At 45.3% G+C, this 17,836-nt stretch overlaps 1 protein-coding gene and 1 pseudogene across 6 annotated transcripts; one reads left to right on the plus strand and one right to left on the minus strand.

Moving 5' to 3' along the window:
• On the minus strand, positions 1-15,568 carry LOC133381591 (zinc finger protein 436-like). 6 transcript variants are annotated; one of them, XM_061620906.1, is made up of 9 exons: positions 15,545-15,568; positions 14,370-14,544; positions 13,406-13,483; positions 10,283-10,409; positions 8,930-9,010; positions 7,381-7,463; positions 6,536-6,662; positions 6,103-6,177; positions 1-4,079 (listed from the first exon to the last, which is right to left on the minus strand). In XM_061620906.1, exons 3-9 carry the CDS (start codon positions 13,418-13,420, stop codon positions 2,656-2,658), a joined length of 1,932 nt encoding a protein of 643 aa, XP_061476890.1. In that variant the 5' UTR covers positions 13,421-13,483; positions 14,370-14,544; positions 15,545-15,568; the 3' UTR covers positions 1-2,655. The 6 variants fall into 6 exon arrangements, with proteins under 6 accessions (XP_061476890.1, XP_061476886.1, XP_061476887.1 ...); XM_061620902.1 differs by having other exon boundaries at positions 15,313-15,555; XM_061620903.1 differs by having other exon boundaries at positions 13,406-13,486; positions 15,313-15,555.
• The window catches only part of LOC133381567 (zinc finger protein 678-like), an 18,893-nt pseudogene continuing 16,392 nt past the window's right edge, over positions 15,336-17,836 (plus strand).

The following is a 17,836-nucleotide window of genomic DNA, read 5'->3' on the forward strand; positions in this document are numbered from 1 at the left end:
ACAGGGGAGGGGTAAAAGAAAGAAAGGAATTTCAGTGGGTATACCGTGAGTAAAAAATAGCTGATTACAATCCTAGGATTTGTTTTTAATCCAGTGAGATAAAGGAGACTGCAACCAGACATTTGTAGGAGTGTCAGGTTATAATTAAAATGAATTTGAGATATTTATTAAAATCATAGCATATAAATGGCAGAAGTATATAAGCTCGGAAATCAAATGTGTGAATAGATGAATAACATGTATAAAATGATTAATGCTAAAATAGCTAAAGTGTGAGACTGTATGAAAAGCAATAAAGACAACGGCTAAAGCATATTACGTGAACTTCTGTGAGAAATGCCAATAAACTAGCCTGTACCATTTAGCCAAATATATTCCTTCCCACCCCCATCCCACAAGTATTGGGTCAACCTAACCCTCTAAGAATTCTAAAATAACTAAACCAAAGAATGAAAAATAAATTCTTAGCTGCCACACTGGTATGGACGACTAAAGGTTGTGAAGGACTTCCTGTAATCATCTTATAAACATTGGATTTTTTTTTAAAAAAATAGCAATCTGCTTGAAACATTTCCACCACAACCACAGGACTCTTTGCTCAAGTCCCCCCCCAAACTTAGAGTTGCTCTTGTTCCTGCTGACCGTCGTGAATGAGTTCAAACTTCACAGGCATTTCAGGGCAGAACAAAGAGGGCAGCGATGGCTGTAGCAGGGGCAGTGATATTTTCTTGTCTGTTGTTTAGGTTATAAACTCCTTTCCACAGTGGCCCAGTTTGTCAATGCTCACTTCAATTGCATGGTTTGGTTTTCTGTTTAGAGAGTATTTGCTGTTGTTTTTGTTGCCGTTTTTTTGTAAACCATGCTTTACAGAAAACATTTATAACCAATACATTCTCTGTCACATACTCACTACTCTGTTCCTGGGAGCAAGATACAGTGTATTCACACTACCCTCTACTATGGGGAATACTGATTCTCCAGTAGCACAAGTACATATAGATTGAAAAGCATAATCATAAAAATGTTTACCACAGGAGCTTTAGCCACAGACAGAGCTTTTCTAAGGTTTCTCTTCTTGCGACTTCTCTGATGTTTAGTAACATTAATAGGTTTCTCCTCTGTTCACTGAAAGGAAGATTTGATGATAGCTTCTTTTCAGCACGATTCCTTTGATGTAAAGTAAGGTGTTCACTCGGGCTAAAGCTCTTTCCACACAGGACATAAGCTTCAGGCTCTTGGTCAAGCTCTTTCGACACATCTCTATGGTTTCTCCTCTGAATGGCTTCTGAGATGTGCAGCAAACATGTGCCTTCAGCTGAAGCTCTTTCCACACTCCAGGCATTTAAATAGTTTCTCCTGTGTGGGTTCTATGATATGAAGTACATGTATCCAGAAGAAGCTCTTTCCAGACTCTATGGTTTCTCCATCTTCTATGGTTTATCCTGTGTGTGGTTTCTGTAATGTGAAGCAACTATAGCCCTTCGCCTGAAGCTCTTTCCACACTCCAGGCATTTAAATAGTTTCTCCCGTGTGGGTTCTATGATATGAAGTACATGTATCCAGATGAAGCTCTTTCCAGACTCTATGGTTTCTCCATCTTCTATGGTTTATCCTGTGTGTGGTTTCTGTAATGTGAAGCAACTATAGCCCTTCGCCTGAAGCTCTTTCCACACTCCAGGCATTTAAATAGTTTCTCCCGTGTGGGTTCTATGATATGAAGTACATGTATCCAGATGAAGCTCTTTCCAGACTCTATGGTTTCTCCATCTTCTATGGTTTATCCTGTGTGTGGTTTCTGTAATGTGAAGCAAGTATAGCCCTTTGCCTGAAGCTCTTTCCACACTCCAGGCATTTAAATGGTTTCTCCCATGTGGGTCCTGTGATGTGAAGCAAGGTTACTACCCACACAAAAGCTCTTTCCACACTCCAGGCATTTAAATGGTTTCTCCTCTTTGTGGGCTCTTTGATGTAAAGTAAGGCTACCGCTCAGAAGCTCTTTCCACACTCCAAAGATTCATACAGTTTCTCCTGTGTGGATTCCTTGATGTGAAGTAAGGCATGGAAACTCTTTCCACACATTTAAATGGTTTGTCCTCTTTGTGAGCTCGTTGATGAAAAGCAGTGCTACCCAAACTTTGTCCTCTGCAGACCACTTGAAATCCACTGAGGGGTTAATGATCTTTTTCCTGCCTGTTGTAGCAATTGCAGTTTGGGGTGCTAGAGGCTTCATGATTTTAAACTACATTTTGATTACTTCTTTTATTTCTGATAAATTTCTTATTTCCATAGAATTCAAACGGTAACACAATAAAACATTGTAAGAAATAAATGCAGCAACAGAAATGCATTTAAAGATCAATATGGATATTTTGTGCAATGGATGAGCCGTCTCCCATCTTTGACCACAAATCCAGAAACATGCCATGGACCACCTGAACTAAGCTCGTGGACCAGTGTGGAACCCCTGAAGTAAAATAAAGCTACCGCTCACACCGAATCACTTTCCACACGCGGACATTCATATGGTTCCTCCCCCCGTGCGAGTTCTTTGATGTAAAGTAAGACAACTGTTCACACAAAAGCTTTTTCCACATTCCAGGCATTTCAATGTCTTATGCTCTTTATGGGTTATCTGTTGTGAAGTAAGGCTACCATTCACACTGAAGCTGTTTCCATGCACAAGACTTTTACACAGTTCTTCCCTGTATGAGTTTTTTGATGTGACGTAAGATTTGAGCTCTTCCTGAAGCTCTTTCCACATCCTATGCATTTATATGGTTTCTCCCCTGTGTGGTTTCTTTGATGTGAAGTAAGGTCTCCACTCTGCCTGAAGCACTTTCCACACTCCAGGCATTCATATGGTTTCTCTCCTGTGTGGATTCTTTGATGTGAAGTAAGGGTTGACCTCTGCCTGAAGCTCTTTCCACACACTATGCACGTATATGGTTTTTCTCCTGTGTGATTTCTTTGATGTGAAGCAAGGTCTCCACTCCGCTTGAAGCGCTTTCCACACTCCAGACACTTAAAGGGTTTCTCCTCTGTGTGGATTATTTGATGGGAGGTAAGATTTCTCCTCTGACTAAAGCTCTTTCCACACTCCAGACATTTAAATGGTTTTTCCCCTGTATGGTTTCTCTGATGGGAGATAAGGTGTGATCTCTGACTGAAGCATTTTCCACACTCCAGGCATTGAAATGGTTTCTCCTCTGTGTGAATTTTCTGGTGAGTAGTAAGATTTGTCCTCTGATTGAAGCTCTTTCCACACATCAGGCATTGAAATGGTTTCTCCTGTGTGTGAGATATGCGGTGGGAAGTAAGGTGTGCCCTGTGGGCAAAGCTCTTTCCACATTCCAGGCATTCATATGGTTTCTCTCCTGTGTGGGTCCTTTCATGGAAAGTAAGGCTTGAGCTGTAACTGAAGTTCTTTCCACACTCAAGACATTCATACGGTTTCTCACCTGTGTGGATCCTTTGATGTATTTTAAGTGTTCCACTTTGACTAAAGCTCTTCCCACACTCCAGGCATTTATATGGTTTCTCTCCTGTGTGAGATATATGGTGGGAAGTAAGGTGTCCTCTGTGGGTGAAGCTTTTTCCACACTCCAGGCATTTATATGGTTTCTCCCCTGTGTGAGTTCTTTGATGTAAAGTAAGGCTTGAGCTCTGACTGAAGGTCTTTCCACACTCTGGGCATTTAAATGGTTTCTCCCCTGTGTGGATTCTTTGATGTGAAGTAAGTATTGAGCTGTGAGTGAAGCTTTTCCCACACTCCAGACATTCATATGGTTTCTCTGTTTGGGTTTTCCAATGGTTACCAATGATTGATTTACAAGCAAACCTTTTTACACATGCTGGGCACTCTTGCATGTCTCCTTTGTGTTTGTTTTGATGGATTGAGATTTCACAGAAGTCAACATCAGGACAAGGAATGGATTTATTCTCCTCTTTATTTCTTTGGTTTCCCTCCTGCCTCTTCATTCCATCTTTATTCCCAACATCCTCTTCCACAACCAAGTATATTTCACTGTTCTCCGAAATGTGATGTGCGTCACTATCATTTGCTGTCTCCCATGTATCCCCTGGTTAAAAAAAAAAGAGAGAAACCAAACATGAGTGCAAAGAAGAAACTAACATCAGGGAACAAACCAAACCATGTGCTGTGGAGAGTGCCAGAATATAAAAGCCAGATCTGACTGGAGATGCCTTCAAAGATGTCTCCTTGATGTGGAGGTAAATCTTGCTGCAAATTAAAGTCTGTGGATTGATTTGAGAATACTGTTTTGCCAGACTGTCAGTAGCTAGGAGACCTGGGTCTGACCAGAACTGGAAGCTGGAGATACTGCCAGAGCCTGTAGTGACAAGCCACTGAGTGTCTCCCTTGGCCACCGATCTACCCCACATTTCAGGAGCTGGGTGTCAGATCAGTAACTGGCAAGGCATCTTTGATCCTGGATGAACATGTTGACTTGGCATGTGTGACAAGGAGACGGTGGTGTCAATTTGATGGAGGGGATGGCGGTGTCAATTTGATTCAATTATGCCCACAAAATTTCAGTGTGGAACAGAAGGGAGGATCCAGTGGGTAGAAAAATGGAGTCACAGTAACCTATTGTTGGACAATCACTGGACAATTTATCACAGTATGGGAATAGTTTCACTGAGACAGGACTGAGATTGTGTTGGTGCACCATTTACCCTGCTGCCCAACTGTTTTCCTGTCTGATCCCTGTCAATAGGATGGTGTTGGGATTCCCCCAGGCTGACTAGGATGGGGAGGTTCAGTACCCATGCTGTGGTCCCTCACTTGCTGCAGCTCAGCATTTCATGACTTCCCTGACCACACAGGGGACTGTGAAGATCTGCCAGGCATTGCCACAGGCAGAACAGCTTTTACAATGACTATCCCTTTAAAGCAGCCCCAATCTGCCTCTCCAGGAGCCAAAACTGCTAGTCAGTAGATTCAGAAACAGGGCAAGGTGCAGCTGCTACTATCTGGGTCTGATGAAAGTGTTCTGGAACCTACTTGTCTCTCTTCAAGGAAACTCAGAAAACAGCCATTCAAAATTCAGATAGGCTAACTCTGAATTTTGAATCACCATTCTTCGAATTTCCCTGAAGGAGGACCAGTAGGGTCTGAAACACAGTGGATCAATAAGCCTCATATATGCCAGTTCAAATCGGCAGGGTCCGAGTATCCTAGAGTATGGAACTGGCTGAAGAACTCTCAGAACCGGTGTCTATTATTTTTGCAAAATCGTGGAGGATGGGTGAAGTGCTGGATGACTGGAGGAGGGCAAAGGTTGTCCCTATCTTCAAAAAGGGCAAAAGGGAGCAACCTGGGAACCACAGACCAGTCAGCCTGACATCAATCCCTGGGAACATTTTGGAGCATATTATAAAGTGGTTGATCTGTAAGCACCTTGAAAACAGTGATTACACTGAGACAGCAGTGATTACTAGAAGCCAACATGGATTTATCAAGAATAAATCCTGCCAGACTAATGTCATCTCAGTTTTTGATCGGGTAACCTCCCTGGTAGACTGTGGTAATGCTGTGGACATAATATATCTCAACTTCAGCAAAGCTTTTGACAAAGTGCCCCATGATATTCTGATTAGCAAGCTAGCTGAATGTGGGCTAAATGGAACAACTATCAAAGTGGCTCTGCAGCTGGCTACAGAATTGTGCTCAAAGAGTGCTTATCAATGGTTCCTTCTCAAACTAGGGGAAGGTAATGAGTGGGGTACCGCAGGGCTCGGTCCCGGGTCCAGTGCTCTTCAACATTTTTATTAATGACTTGGATGAGGAGGTACAGGGAATGCTTATCAAATTTGCAGATGATACAAAATTGGGAGGAGTAGCTAATACCTTGGAAGACAAAGAAAATTCAAGGGGATCTTGATAGGTGGAGCATTGGGCTGAGAACAGCAGAATGAAATTTAACAGGGATAAATGTAAAGTTCTACACCTAGGAAAAAGAAATGAAGCGCAAGTAGAGGTCAGAGCCTTAAAAGGCCACTCTCTTCTGAATGCATGAGCCCCCACCCCAACCCACTCCTGTCAAGGCAATTCATAGTCTCGCAGCTTATCTAAAGACCTACCTGCCAATCTGTCTTGGGTAAAGATCTTTCCTTCAAGCCAGGAGAGGAGGTCAGATTCAGGCATCAGAGGTCCTTCTTCATAGGATAATGAAACAAAAAAAGCCACTGTTATTTATGACAGCAAAAGTAACTCCAAGCTGCACTCTCTGCTGCCTAACCCCATCTCACCCAGAAGACAAATTGGAAGGCAGGCAAGACAAAACAGGAACGTGGCAGAGAAAGACCAGGATGGACCCGGAACGTTCCCCCCGGCGTCAGCTGCTTGCCCAGCTGAGGCTGCTATAAGCAAATAAATGCCACCTTGAGTTTCTTGGAGGAAAGGTGGGGTATAAATGTAATAAGAAGTAAGGAAATGTCCATACTGATAAATAATGAGCGTGACAGGGATTCAACCCTTTCAGCGAGTTCAAGCAAGGAAGAGAAGAATCCTTACCCAGGGAAGCCACTTCCCCATAATTCTCCAGCATGACTTTTTTGTACAGAGCTTGTTGGTCTGGATCCAGCAGAGCCCACTCCTCCCGGGTGAAATGAATAGCCACCTCCTCAAAGGATACTAAGGCCTGAAAAAACAGAAAAGGAACTCTCTCTTCATCAGCGATAAAGGTAATCATACAGACGCTGTAGCAATAACAGCAATGATGATGATCATGATGATAACAATAATAATAATAATAATCCAAGCAGGGATTATTAAAAACACTTAGAAAGTATTTATTAGAAAGACTTACTAAAAAATACTGAAAAAGTACTTATTAGAAAGACCCGTCCAAAATCACAGAGCAGCAAATCTTTACTTTTGTTCTCTGCCTTCCAAGTGACACATGAAGTCCAATTAGTGTCTGAAACAGGTGTTGCCTTTTCGGGTTGTTTTTTTTTGCAATGGCCCAGACACAAACACTTTCCTAATTTGGTACTGAACACAGAGACTGAAGGAAAGTCCCTGTGAAACTCAAAAGGCAGCACCAAATCCTCTGCGTGGGCAACCTCGACATTGCGGCAACACACGTGAAGCTAAAAAAAGAGAGTCTCTTCCTCTGGGCCTCCAAATAAAGATGGAAATGCTCAGGCCAGCCCCTGCATGCCCCCCCCCGGAGTGGTTTAACAGTCAATCCCTCTTCCCAAGGAACTCTGGGAATTGTTGCTCTGTGAGGGGAATGGGGGTCTCCTAACAATACTCAGCACCCTAAAAAAATGAGAGTTCCCAGGATTCTTTGAGGAAAAGCCACGACTGTTTAAAGTGGCACGGTACCGCTTTAGTGCCTCAGGTCCCTTCCTTACCTGAACTGAGAGCACTGCAGCTCTTTCTACTTCTCCACAGAGAAGAGAGGATCTGGAACATGCTGCCAATGTTTTTCCAGTGCCTGCGAGGGTGACAAAAAAAACCCCACACAAACAAACCAGGGTGGCAGAATGCATGTTTTTAAATTATTATTATTATTATTAAATTTTATTTATACCCCGCCTTTCGGCCAAAGGCCCTCGAGGAGGCTTACAAAGAAAAATAAATACAGGTATAAAATACAATAAAAATACAATATAATTTACAAAAATTAAATTAAATAACAAATAACATTATCATAATATTGTTAATTAAAAGCAGGGAGAGCCCAGGGTTCCAGTCTGAAAAAGTTATTAGTTAAATCGAAAGTACTGGGGAGCCCCAGGTTCAAGTCCCCACTCAGTCCTTACGTCACTTCCTTGGGAGGTCACACTACATTTGTCCATCGACTTCCACACCTTGTAATCTCAGTATTGTGGAAGAGAGACCTGATGTGGGAGGGTGAAAGGCTTTACGCTCACTCCCCCCCCCCAGACCTGCACCCCTTTCTCTCCCTCTCCCTCCTACCTGGAGTTCTGCACTGCAATCTTAGTCTCCCCCTTTTCCATTCAAATGCAAACGGACTGCCTTCAAGTCAATCTTGACTTATGGCGACCCTATGAATAAGGTTTTCATGGTAAGCAGTATTCAGAGGGGGTTTACCGTTGCCGTCCTCTGAGGCTGAGAGGCAGTGACTCATCCAAGGTCACCCAGTGAGCTTCATGGCTGTGTGGGGATTCCAACCCTGGTCTCCCAGGTCGTAGTCCAACACTCTAACCACTACGCCACACTGGCTCTCTCCTTTTCCACTCAAGCTCAGTTTAATCTGGGCAGAATCTGCTCAGGCATTAATGAGCTTGCTTTGGCTCCTACAAAGGATTGGAGAAAAAATCACCCCCTTCCCCTAGATTCTTCTTGTGCACTCTGTCACTTTAAACCTAGAAATTGGATTGCTGGGCCCTTAGCATGATGGACAGCTTTAACACAGAGTTAGACAAATTCATGGAGGATCAGACTATCAGTGGCTACTTGTCATGATGCCTATGTTCTCCCACCAGAGTCAGGGCAGTATGCCTCTGAATACCAGCACCAGCTGCTGGGAATCACTCGCTGGGAGAGTGTTGCTGTTGCGCTCAAGTCCTGTTTGCGGGTTTTCCTTTGGGGCACCGGGCTGGCCACTGTAAGAACAGGATGCTGGACTATGTTGGGCCTTTGATCTCATTCACCAGCTGGGCTCCTCCTACGTTCTTATACATCTGAAACCAAACATTCACAAGGCAGGGCTTGGTGAGGTCACAGTGCGGACAATCCTTGAGAGAGGGAACCTCTTGAGGACAACACAAAGTCTCTCCAAAGAGACTGACCGCAGGGAATCAAATGGGTGGAACCGCCAGAGATGTTTTGCAGGAGACGCCAAGGTCTTGCATCTCCTGGAGTTCCGAGTCAGATCAGACGGGGCCCTGGAAACCGACCAACCAACTTGGGCAACCCCAGAATGCAACCACCTACCTGCCTGTTTCTCCTGGACCAATTCCATTTCCTCTTCTTCCAGCCAGGAGATAAGGCGAGGCCGAGGAATCAGAGGCCCGTCTTCAAGGGAAAAACCCAAGAGAATCGTCACTGTTCGTTCTGCATTTCAGGGACTCCAGACTAGCCCATCTCTGTTCCTCCCCTCCCCTGACCCGAACTGGTACTCTGCAGGTGTTTTGGACCACAACTCCCATCAGCCCCAGCCAGCATGGCGGTGCTCTCATCATCATCTCGAGATGGCTAGGGCTGATGGGAGCTGTAGTTTAAAACATCTGGAGGGCACTCAGTTGCCCTAAGACAAATGGAGGATGCATAAGATATTTTAAAATAACCAAGTAACAGTCAGAGGTGGAGAACTTATTGTGGATTTGGCATTATCCATCTGGTGACCGCTATTTACCCAGCTTGAATTGAGACTCCGGGGGGAAATGGTGAAGTGGAATCCAAGGGAAGGGCTGTTAACTCAGTGGTGGAGCTTTTGCTTCGCATGCAGGGAGGCTCAGTCCCAATGGCACCTCCTGATAGCCCTGGGGGAGACACCCTGCATGAAACCTTGGAGAGCCACAGCCAGTCAGTGTAGATAATACTGAGGTATGTGGGCCAATGGTCTGACTAGTTTCTATGACCCTTTGGCTCTCCAGATGTTGCTGGGCTTTGTTGTTATGTGCCTTCGATTATGACTCATGGTGACCCTATGAATCAGCGACCTCCAAGAGCATCTGTCGTGAACCACCCTGTTCTGATCTTGTAAGTTCAGCTCTGTGGCTTCCTTTATGGGATCAATCCATCTCTTGTTTGGTCTTCCTCTTTTTCTACTTCCTTCTGTTTTTCCCAGCATTATTGTCTTTTCCACTGAATTTATTTATTTATTTTATTTTATTTAATTTATATACCGCCCTAAGCCAAATCATGTCTTTTCATTATGTGTCCAAAGTATGATAACCTCAGTTTCATCATTTTGGCTTCTAGTGACAGTTCTGGTTTAATTTGTTCTAACACCCAATTATTTGTCTTTTTCGCAGTCCATGGTATGCGCAAAGGTCTCCTCCAACACCACATTTCCAATGAGTTGATTTTTCTCTTATCCCCTTTTTTCACTGTCCAACTTTCACATCCATACATAGAGATCGGGAATACCATGGTCTGAATGACCCTGACTCTAGTGTTCAGTGATACATCTTTGCATTTGAGGACCTTTTCTAGTTCTCTCATAGCTACAACTCCCAATATCATCCATGACCATTGACCGTGTCGGCCAGGACTCGTGGGAGTTGAGATTTCAACAGCTTCTCTTGCTCCACGTCTATAAATCAGGGGCAAAGGGTTTCTTACCGAGAAAGGCTATTTCGCCATAATTCTCCAGCATGACTTCCCTGTACAGAACCCTTTGGCCTGGACCCAGCAAGGCCCACTCCTCCTTGGTGAAATGTACAGCCACCTCCTCAAAGGACACGGGGACCTGAAATAAAAAGAGGGCATATTGCATCTCACATACAAAAGAGAGCCAACATGGCATAGTGCAGCCTTTCCCAACCTCTGGGTATCCAGACGTTGTTGGACTACAACTCCCATCAGCTCCAGCCAGCATGACCAATGGTCAGGAATTTTGGGAATTGTAGTCCAGCAACATCTGGGGACCCAAAGATTGGGAAAGGCTGGTAGTGGTTGGACTGAGATCTGGGTTCAAATCGCCACTTAGCCATGATGAAGCTCACTGGGTGACCTTGGTCAGCTGCTCTCTCTCATTCTCACCTGCCTCACAGGGTTGTTGTGAGGATAACATGGGGAACGGAGAGAAACATGTACACCACCTTGAGCACCTCAGAGGAAAGCTGGGATATAAATGAAATGAATAAATAAATAATATTGAAAAAGGGCAGGTAACCATTATGTGTATACAGAACACGTGCCACTTTACCCTTGCTTTTGAAGCCTGAGAGATTTTAGGACCCATTCTTGTGACTGTAATTTGCTTTAAACTGTTTTTAATATTGTGGGCCATAGTTGATATTAGTCCTACTCAGACGAATGTATGTTATCTATCTTCAATGGGTCTACTCTGCATAAGACTTCATTGACTATAACCCAGTATCATTATGAGGAGCAATTAAAAAAAAAAGCCTTTGCTTTGTGATCCCATAAGTATTTCCCACATTCTAATTCCTGCCTGAAACAGATTTGGACGGATCACTTCAGAGAGTTTTTTCTTTCCCAATGCTTCTTTGTCGTACTGGATCTTGGGACATTGGCTGCTCTTCCGGTGTCCCAACAGGCCTCAGACTTTTGTATTAGGCAGGAACTAATCTCCTCTGCCTGCAAAGATATTCAGATACTACTAACTGGAGATTCAACCAGGCCCTGATCAAGAACAATACAAGCCCCCCTCCTGTTTCACATCTGCTCAGGGGAAAAGTTTTGAGACCCTCAAAAGAAAACTATTTCTTTATTAGGTCTAATAAAAACATTTATCATCATCATCATCATCATCCCAGGGTGGGAAAATGCAACAAAAAAGCATTATAAAACAGTTATTTATTATTATTATTACTATTTATCAAGCTTGTTAGTTGCTTGTTACACAAAAGGTCTCCAAGCACTGACAATATGTTAAAGAACCTTGGGCTCCTTCTGGGAGGAAGGGCAGAATATACATTTAGTAAGAGTAAATAAAAATTCATTATCATAAATATACATTTAGGTCACATTCACACCAGTACGTTTTTTCTAGTAGTGAAAAAAATGGAAATGGACTGCCTTCAAGTCAATTCCGACTTATGGGCGACCCTATGAATAGGGTTTTCATGGTAAGCGGTATTCAGAGGGGGTTTCCCATTGCCTTCCTCTGAGGCTGAGAGGCAGTGACTGGCCCAAGGCCACCTAGTGAGCTTCATGGCTGTGTGGGGATTTGAACCCTGGTCTCCCAGGCCGTAGTCCAACACTCTAACCACTGCGCCATACGTTATTCCACTTTAAACAGTCATGGCTTCCCCCAAAGAATCCTGGGAAGCATAGCTGTTGAATGGTGCTGAGTTGTGCGTAGATCCCAATTCCCCTCGGAGAGCTACATTCACCAGAAGAGGCACTAACTGTTAAACCACTCTGAAAATTTTAGCTCTGTGAGGAGAATAGGGGTCTCCTCACAATGCTCAGCATCCTTCACAAACTACGCTTCCCAGGATTCTTTGGGGGAAGCCATGAATATTTAAAGTGCGACAACAGTGGAATAAATCCATGGTGTGAATGTGGCCTTACACAAAGCACATGCAATTTGTAAAAAATACACAAAGCGACCCCCAATAAGAGCAGCAGAAAAGATCAGCGGCACAGCTAACAGCAAGCCAGAATCAGCAGCATCCTAGTCCTTCAAAAGCCTGGGGGGAAAGGTAATTTTTCACCTGTTGGCAAAAAGTGATGTCAGTGATGGTACCAGGTGGACCTCACTGGGGAGAGCTTTCCACAAATGGGAAGCCACAACTGTCATTATCCTCTGAGCCTCCCTCAAGAGAGAGACCAAGAGATGATTTCACTTGCCCTTGTTTGGATTTATCTTCACATGTAATTCTAGTAACAGCTACATTCCCAGCCCCTGCTGCTCTGTGCCTGGAGAGGTCCAGCCCCATTTCTTATCCACATGGAGTTAGAAACCATTCTCCTTCCAAAAGGAGAAGATAGGGTGGGATTTGCTGTGACTAAAAAGGTTCATGTTAGCAAAAGAGTAGAATTCACACATGACTTTCAACTGACACCTTCCAGCTATAGAATGGCTATCCCTCCAATTTTGGAGGTCCATGGTGGATATGTTTTACCTCCACTGTTGGAGACAGTATGCTTCTGAATGCCAGTTGCTGGAAATCACAAGTGGAGAGAGTGCTGATGTGTTCAGATCAGAGCTTGGAAAAGTTACTTTTTTGAACTACAACTCCCACCAGCCCAATCCAGTGGCCATGCTGGCTGGGGCTGATGGGAGTTGTAGTTTAAAAAAAGTAACTTTTCCAAGCTCTGGTTCAAATCCTGCTTTGGGGCATACCTGGTTGGCCACTGCTGAGAACAAGGTGATGGACTAGATGGGCCTTTGGTCTGATCCAGCTATAGGGCTCCTCTTATGTTCTTAGAAGCGAAGGGAAGGAGAAAGAGGTCTCTTTCAGCCTCTGAAAGAGGAATCATGTAACCATCCCTGCCTTATACTATTGAGTATGGAATGCTCTCCCCAAGGATCCCTGCCTGGCGCCAACCTTGTCATCTTTTCGGCACCAGGCAAAACAAGTTTCCCCAGGCAATTGGGTAGCACAAATGATATGCCACATTGTATTGTTAAATCTATTTTTAAATATGTTACTGTGATTCAATCATTGTATTTTTTAAAACTTTGGTTCTAAATTACTTCAGGCCTTTTTTTTTAAGGGAAGCAATATATATATATTTACACACACATATCAGTATAAACTTATACCTTACCTGGGTTGGCTGCATAGTGGCGTTTTCTCACTTCACCACACAGAGGAAAGGACCCAGAAGCTGACAGTGGCGCCTCTTCTGCTGCCGGAGGGAGATAGAAAAGCATGATGAGAATGAAACTCTGCCTGCATATAACACTTTGGCTCAGAGATCTGCACTGGTTGCCAATTTGTCACTGGGTCAGATTCAAGAAACTGTTGTAATCTGCCCTGGGACCTGCTGGTCAAGGGCAGGTAATTGTTTTAAATTTTATTTACTAATTAAATTTATATCACCCCACTTCCTCCCAGAAGGAGCCCAGGGCAGCAGACAAGACTAAAAGCACTCTAAAACATCTTAAAAGCAAAAGACTTTAAAACATATTAAAATAAAACATCTTTGAAAACATATTAAAACATCTTTTATTTTTATTTTTTTTAAAGCAGATTTAAAACATCTTAAAAAGCAATTCCAACACAGATGCAGACTGGGGTAAGATCTCTACTTAAAAGGCTTGTTGAAAGAGGAAGGTTTTCAGTAGGTGCCAAAAAGATAATAGAGATGGCGCCTGCCTAATATTTAAGGGGAGGGAATTCCAAAGGGGAGGTGCCACAACACTAAAAGTCCACATCCTATGTTGTGTGGAAGAGACCTCCTGATAAGATAGTATCTGCAGGAGGACCTCACCTGCAGAGTGCACTGGGTTTAAAAGGAATAAGATGATCTTTCAGGTATTCTGGTCCCAAGCTGTATAGGGCTTTGCACACCAAAACCAGAACCTTGAACTTGGCCCGATAGCTAATGGGCAGCCAGTGCAATTCTTTCAGCAGCGATACCCTGCCCCAGTGAGCAGTTGCACTGCCACATTTTACACTAGCTGCAGCTTCCAGACCAACCTCAAGGTCAGCCCCACATAGAGTGCATCATCATCATCATATTAAGCCCTCAACAGCTCTGTACCAATTTATTTGGAGGACTGACTCACCCCATATGTGCCCACTCAGCTGATTCAATCTGCAGGATTGGCACTTTTATAAGTGCCACATCATGTCCATTCTGCACCTGCAAGGAATCGATCCTTCAGTATGGCAGCGTCTTCTCTTTGGAACTCTCTGCCCATTGACATTCGGTGAGCACTTTCCCCATATCTCTTTCAACACCTGCTGAAAAATTTTGTTTAGACAACAAGCCTACCCAGGCGTGCCATTGCGTCATGCACATTTATTTTAAAACTGTCAGCTTTATTTATATGCTGATAAATTTTGCGTCAACTTGGGTTTTTTTTTAAGCTGTTCATCTTATAGCTGTTTTAAAATGAATATTATATATATATATTGCTTAGAGAGCTTTGATATATAAATTCTATTAAACAATTTAATTTTTTTTTTACCAAAATCCAACACAAAATTATGGCTGAACTATACACTGATGTTCTGATTAAGCAGAGTATTGATTTTTGTCAAAATAACCAAACAAGCCTATACGCCTCCTTATCTGGCTGTAGGGTGTCCCCCCCCCCGAGATGCCCATCTTGAAGAAAAAAAAGGGAGGGCTTTTGCTCCTGAACCCTCTTCATTTATTTAGAAGGACTTCCACTCCCCCTCCCGCCCCCACCCTTCAACATGTTTTCTGGGGCAAGTTTACAAGCCCAATAATAAAGCTACAAAGCAGTATAAAACTCTGAAACGTGCACTCAAAGAATGGTTGTTGTCAATCAGAAGACAGCATCAGACCTTTAAAAGCCTGGGACTCACCACCAGGTGATTCCTCCTCTCTCTGATGATGAATGTAGGGACCCTCCCCCCGAATTTGCTGGGGGTGGACAGGAAACGGATTGCACAAGCACCCCTTCCAGCCCCCCCCCCAAACACACACCCCTTTCTTCCACTGAGACCCTTCCCTAGGATGGCAGACCCAACCAGTTTAACCTTTTCCTTGGAGGAGCTCAGCAGATCAAATAAATGAATGCCTTGCACATTCCTGGGTGTGTGCTGGAGAGCAAAGCAGCTCTTCAAACCCCCTGCTGCTGTGCACAGATTGCTGCGGCTGCCTCGCTGCATAGATTATTATGGGGTGGGGGAAGTGCCCAAATCCTAGCCAGATGAAAATATTTGGGGGGGGGGCGACGAGGAGTCAGCTGTGAGTGCTCAGAAAATCCACCTGAGGGTTAAAGGGAGAGAGTCCTGATGCCTAGACAGGCACTGAGGCTCCCGCTTCCTGCCCCCCCCCGCTCTCCCATCCATCTTCAGCCTCGGCACCCCCCTTCCCTTACCTCCAAGGGACCGGGTGAGTGCAAAGTGCATTGGGGGTGCAGGGGAGTCTCAGGGACCGGAGTGCAAGCGGTGGGGGGGGGGCGAGGGGTGTGATTATGCAAAGTGGAAAAGAAGGGTGTGTTTGGGGGGGGCGTGCATGAAATCAAAGGGCCATCAGCACCCCACCCAAGGGATCGGGTGAATGCAAAGGGCGTTGTGATGAGGGGGAGAGGGAGAGGGGGAAGGGGAGGGGAGAGGGGGGAGGGGGGAGGGGGGAGGGGGGAGGGGAGGGGAGAGGGAAACCTCCTCTCCCAGGGAATGGGGCCACTCCCCCCCCAGGGAATGGGGCCAATATGTAGTTGCTGCTGGTGGTTGTGATGGGGGAGATAAAGTGGCTAAGGTTTCTTCTCCTCACCCCGAAGAGAGTGGGCCTTTTCTGAGCCTTGCATTACATCCAAAGAGCCCAGGATTTGCAGGATCAACAGATTGCTCCCTTCAAAACTAACCCCCCCAGCCCCGTTCCTCCTCCCCAAGGAGAACAGCCCAGTGCAAAGTGGGTTGGAGTGCAAAGTGGGTTGGAGTGCAAGGAAATGGCAGGGGCTGAAAGTGGGGGTGCTTGGGTGGGCCCAGATGGTGGGTAGGAAAAGACAGGTGAGATCTCCCCCCTTTTTGCCCCCCCAAAGAGGTGGGCTGTGCACCTGGCCCATCTGTACCTGTTGCACTTCGGTCGTATTTTTTATTAATACGGTATTTGCTGCTTTGGGGGTCAGAAAAAAAGGTATATAAATAAACTATGTCATGACATCTGAGGGTCTCCCGGGGTGCCCACATCTTGGAGACTCTTTCTTTCCTTCCCTCTGGTAAGCCAGAACCTTTTTTTTGGAGGGGGGGTGGAGGGAGGAGGGAGGGCCCATCATGAATTTGGTTCTCTGTATTGTTATTATTATGGGGTGGGGTTTTTTTGCCGATTTTTGAATGTGGTTCTTATGTCACATCCAGCCGCTTTAAGCTTGTAGCGTAGGGTTTGGAAAAGTAAAAGGGATCTGGCAGAGGTTTGGGATGTGTGAAGCAGACATGGGGTTCAAGCAGAGGGTGTGTCCTGGAGGAGGCGAGTTATTTGGGTTGCTGTAGTAACCAGAGACACTCTGTCATCTTGTCTGAATGTGGACCATTCATTTTGTCTGAATGTGGGTCTGTGCAACCCAACCCCAACTTTCTAGTCCTCTTTGAGTCTTGGGCTTCTTATCTGCTTTTCTGGCAGGGACCAGCCTCGGTGGCTGACCAGAACCCTTGAGTGCTTCTTTCAGAGCCTCTTCCCAGTTGGAGTGTGTGTTATTTGCACAGCAAAGGACTGGGGACCTTTGCAAGATGTCATTGTTGATGTCTCCTCCTCGCCCAGGTTGCTAGTCCTCTCTGAGTCTTGGGGCTCTCATCAGCTTTCTTTGGAGGGACCAGCCCACGGTGGTTACTCAGAGTCCACCAGTGCTTCTCGCAGAGACTCTTCCTGCTTTGGGGCGGGTGACATTTGCCCACTGAAGGGCCTTTGGGCAAGATGTCCTCCTCCTCGCCGTCTCCTCCTGGCCCCAAATTCAGGCAGCCCTCGCCTCAAGCAAGAAATTGGCAGCAGAGCAAGGAGATCCTTCGGGTCTTGTTGGAGGCTGAGCTGGATCAAAGGTCAAAGGTGGAAGAGCGAGACTCGGACGGCCCTGAGGCTGGTAAAAGCCCCCATGTCCTCCAGGCTGGGAGCAGCGAGGAATTCTGGGAAAGAAGAGTGCAGAAGATCCTGGATGAGGGCAATGCCAACTTGGACGTTCAGCGTCAGCGTTTCAGGGAGTTCTGCTACCGGGAGGCCGAAGGCCCCCGAGAGGTTTGTAGCCAGCTCCACAACCTTTGCCGTCAGTGGCTGAAGCCAGAAAGGCACACAAAGTCTCAGCTTCTGGACCTGGTGATCCTGGAGCAGTTCTTGGCTGTCCTGCCCCCGGAGATGGCGAGCTGGGTCAGGGAATGTGGGCCAAAGACCACTTCCCAGGCAGTGACCCTGGCTGAAGGTTTCCTCCTGAGCCAGGCAGAGGATGAGAAGCAGGCAGAGCAGCAGGTGAGTGCTTCCCCCTGGGAGTTCCAGGGGACTGAGAATGTGTGGGGATGGCCTCCTAAATGCCCCCACCAGCAGCCTATCTTTTCCAGGTCGTCTTCCATGGAA

This window comes from Rhineura floridana, chromosome 3 (assembly GCF_030035675.1).
Source record: "Rhineura floridana isolate rRhiFlo1 chromosome 3, rRhiFlo1.hap2, whole genome shotgun sequence".
NCBI classification, from domain to species: Eukaryota; Metazoa; Chordata; class Lepidosauria; order Squamata; family Rhineuridae; genus Rhineura; species Rhineura floridana.

Bases quoted from the DNA above. Each gene is read 5' to 3' on its own strand.
- LOC133381591 (XM_061620906.1), bottom strand. The intron at 9,011-10,282 runs GTAAGAAACCCT...TTTCCCTTGAAG, and splicing joins TGGCGAAATAGCCTTTCTCG to ACGGGCCTCTGATTCCTCGG. The intron at 4,080-6,102 runs GTAGGTCTTTAG...TTTTTTAACCAG, and splicing joins TACCCAAGACAGATTGGCAG to GGGATACATGGGAGACAGCA.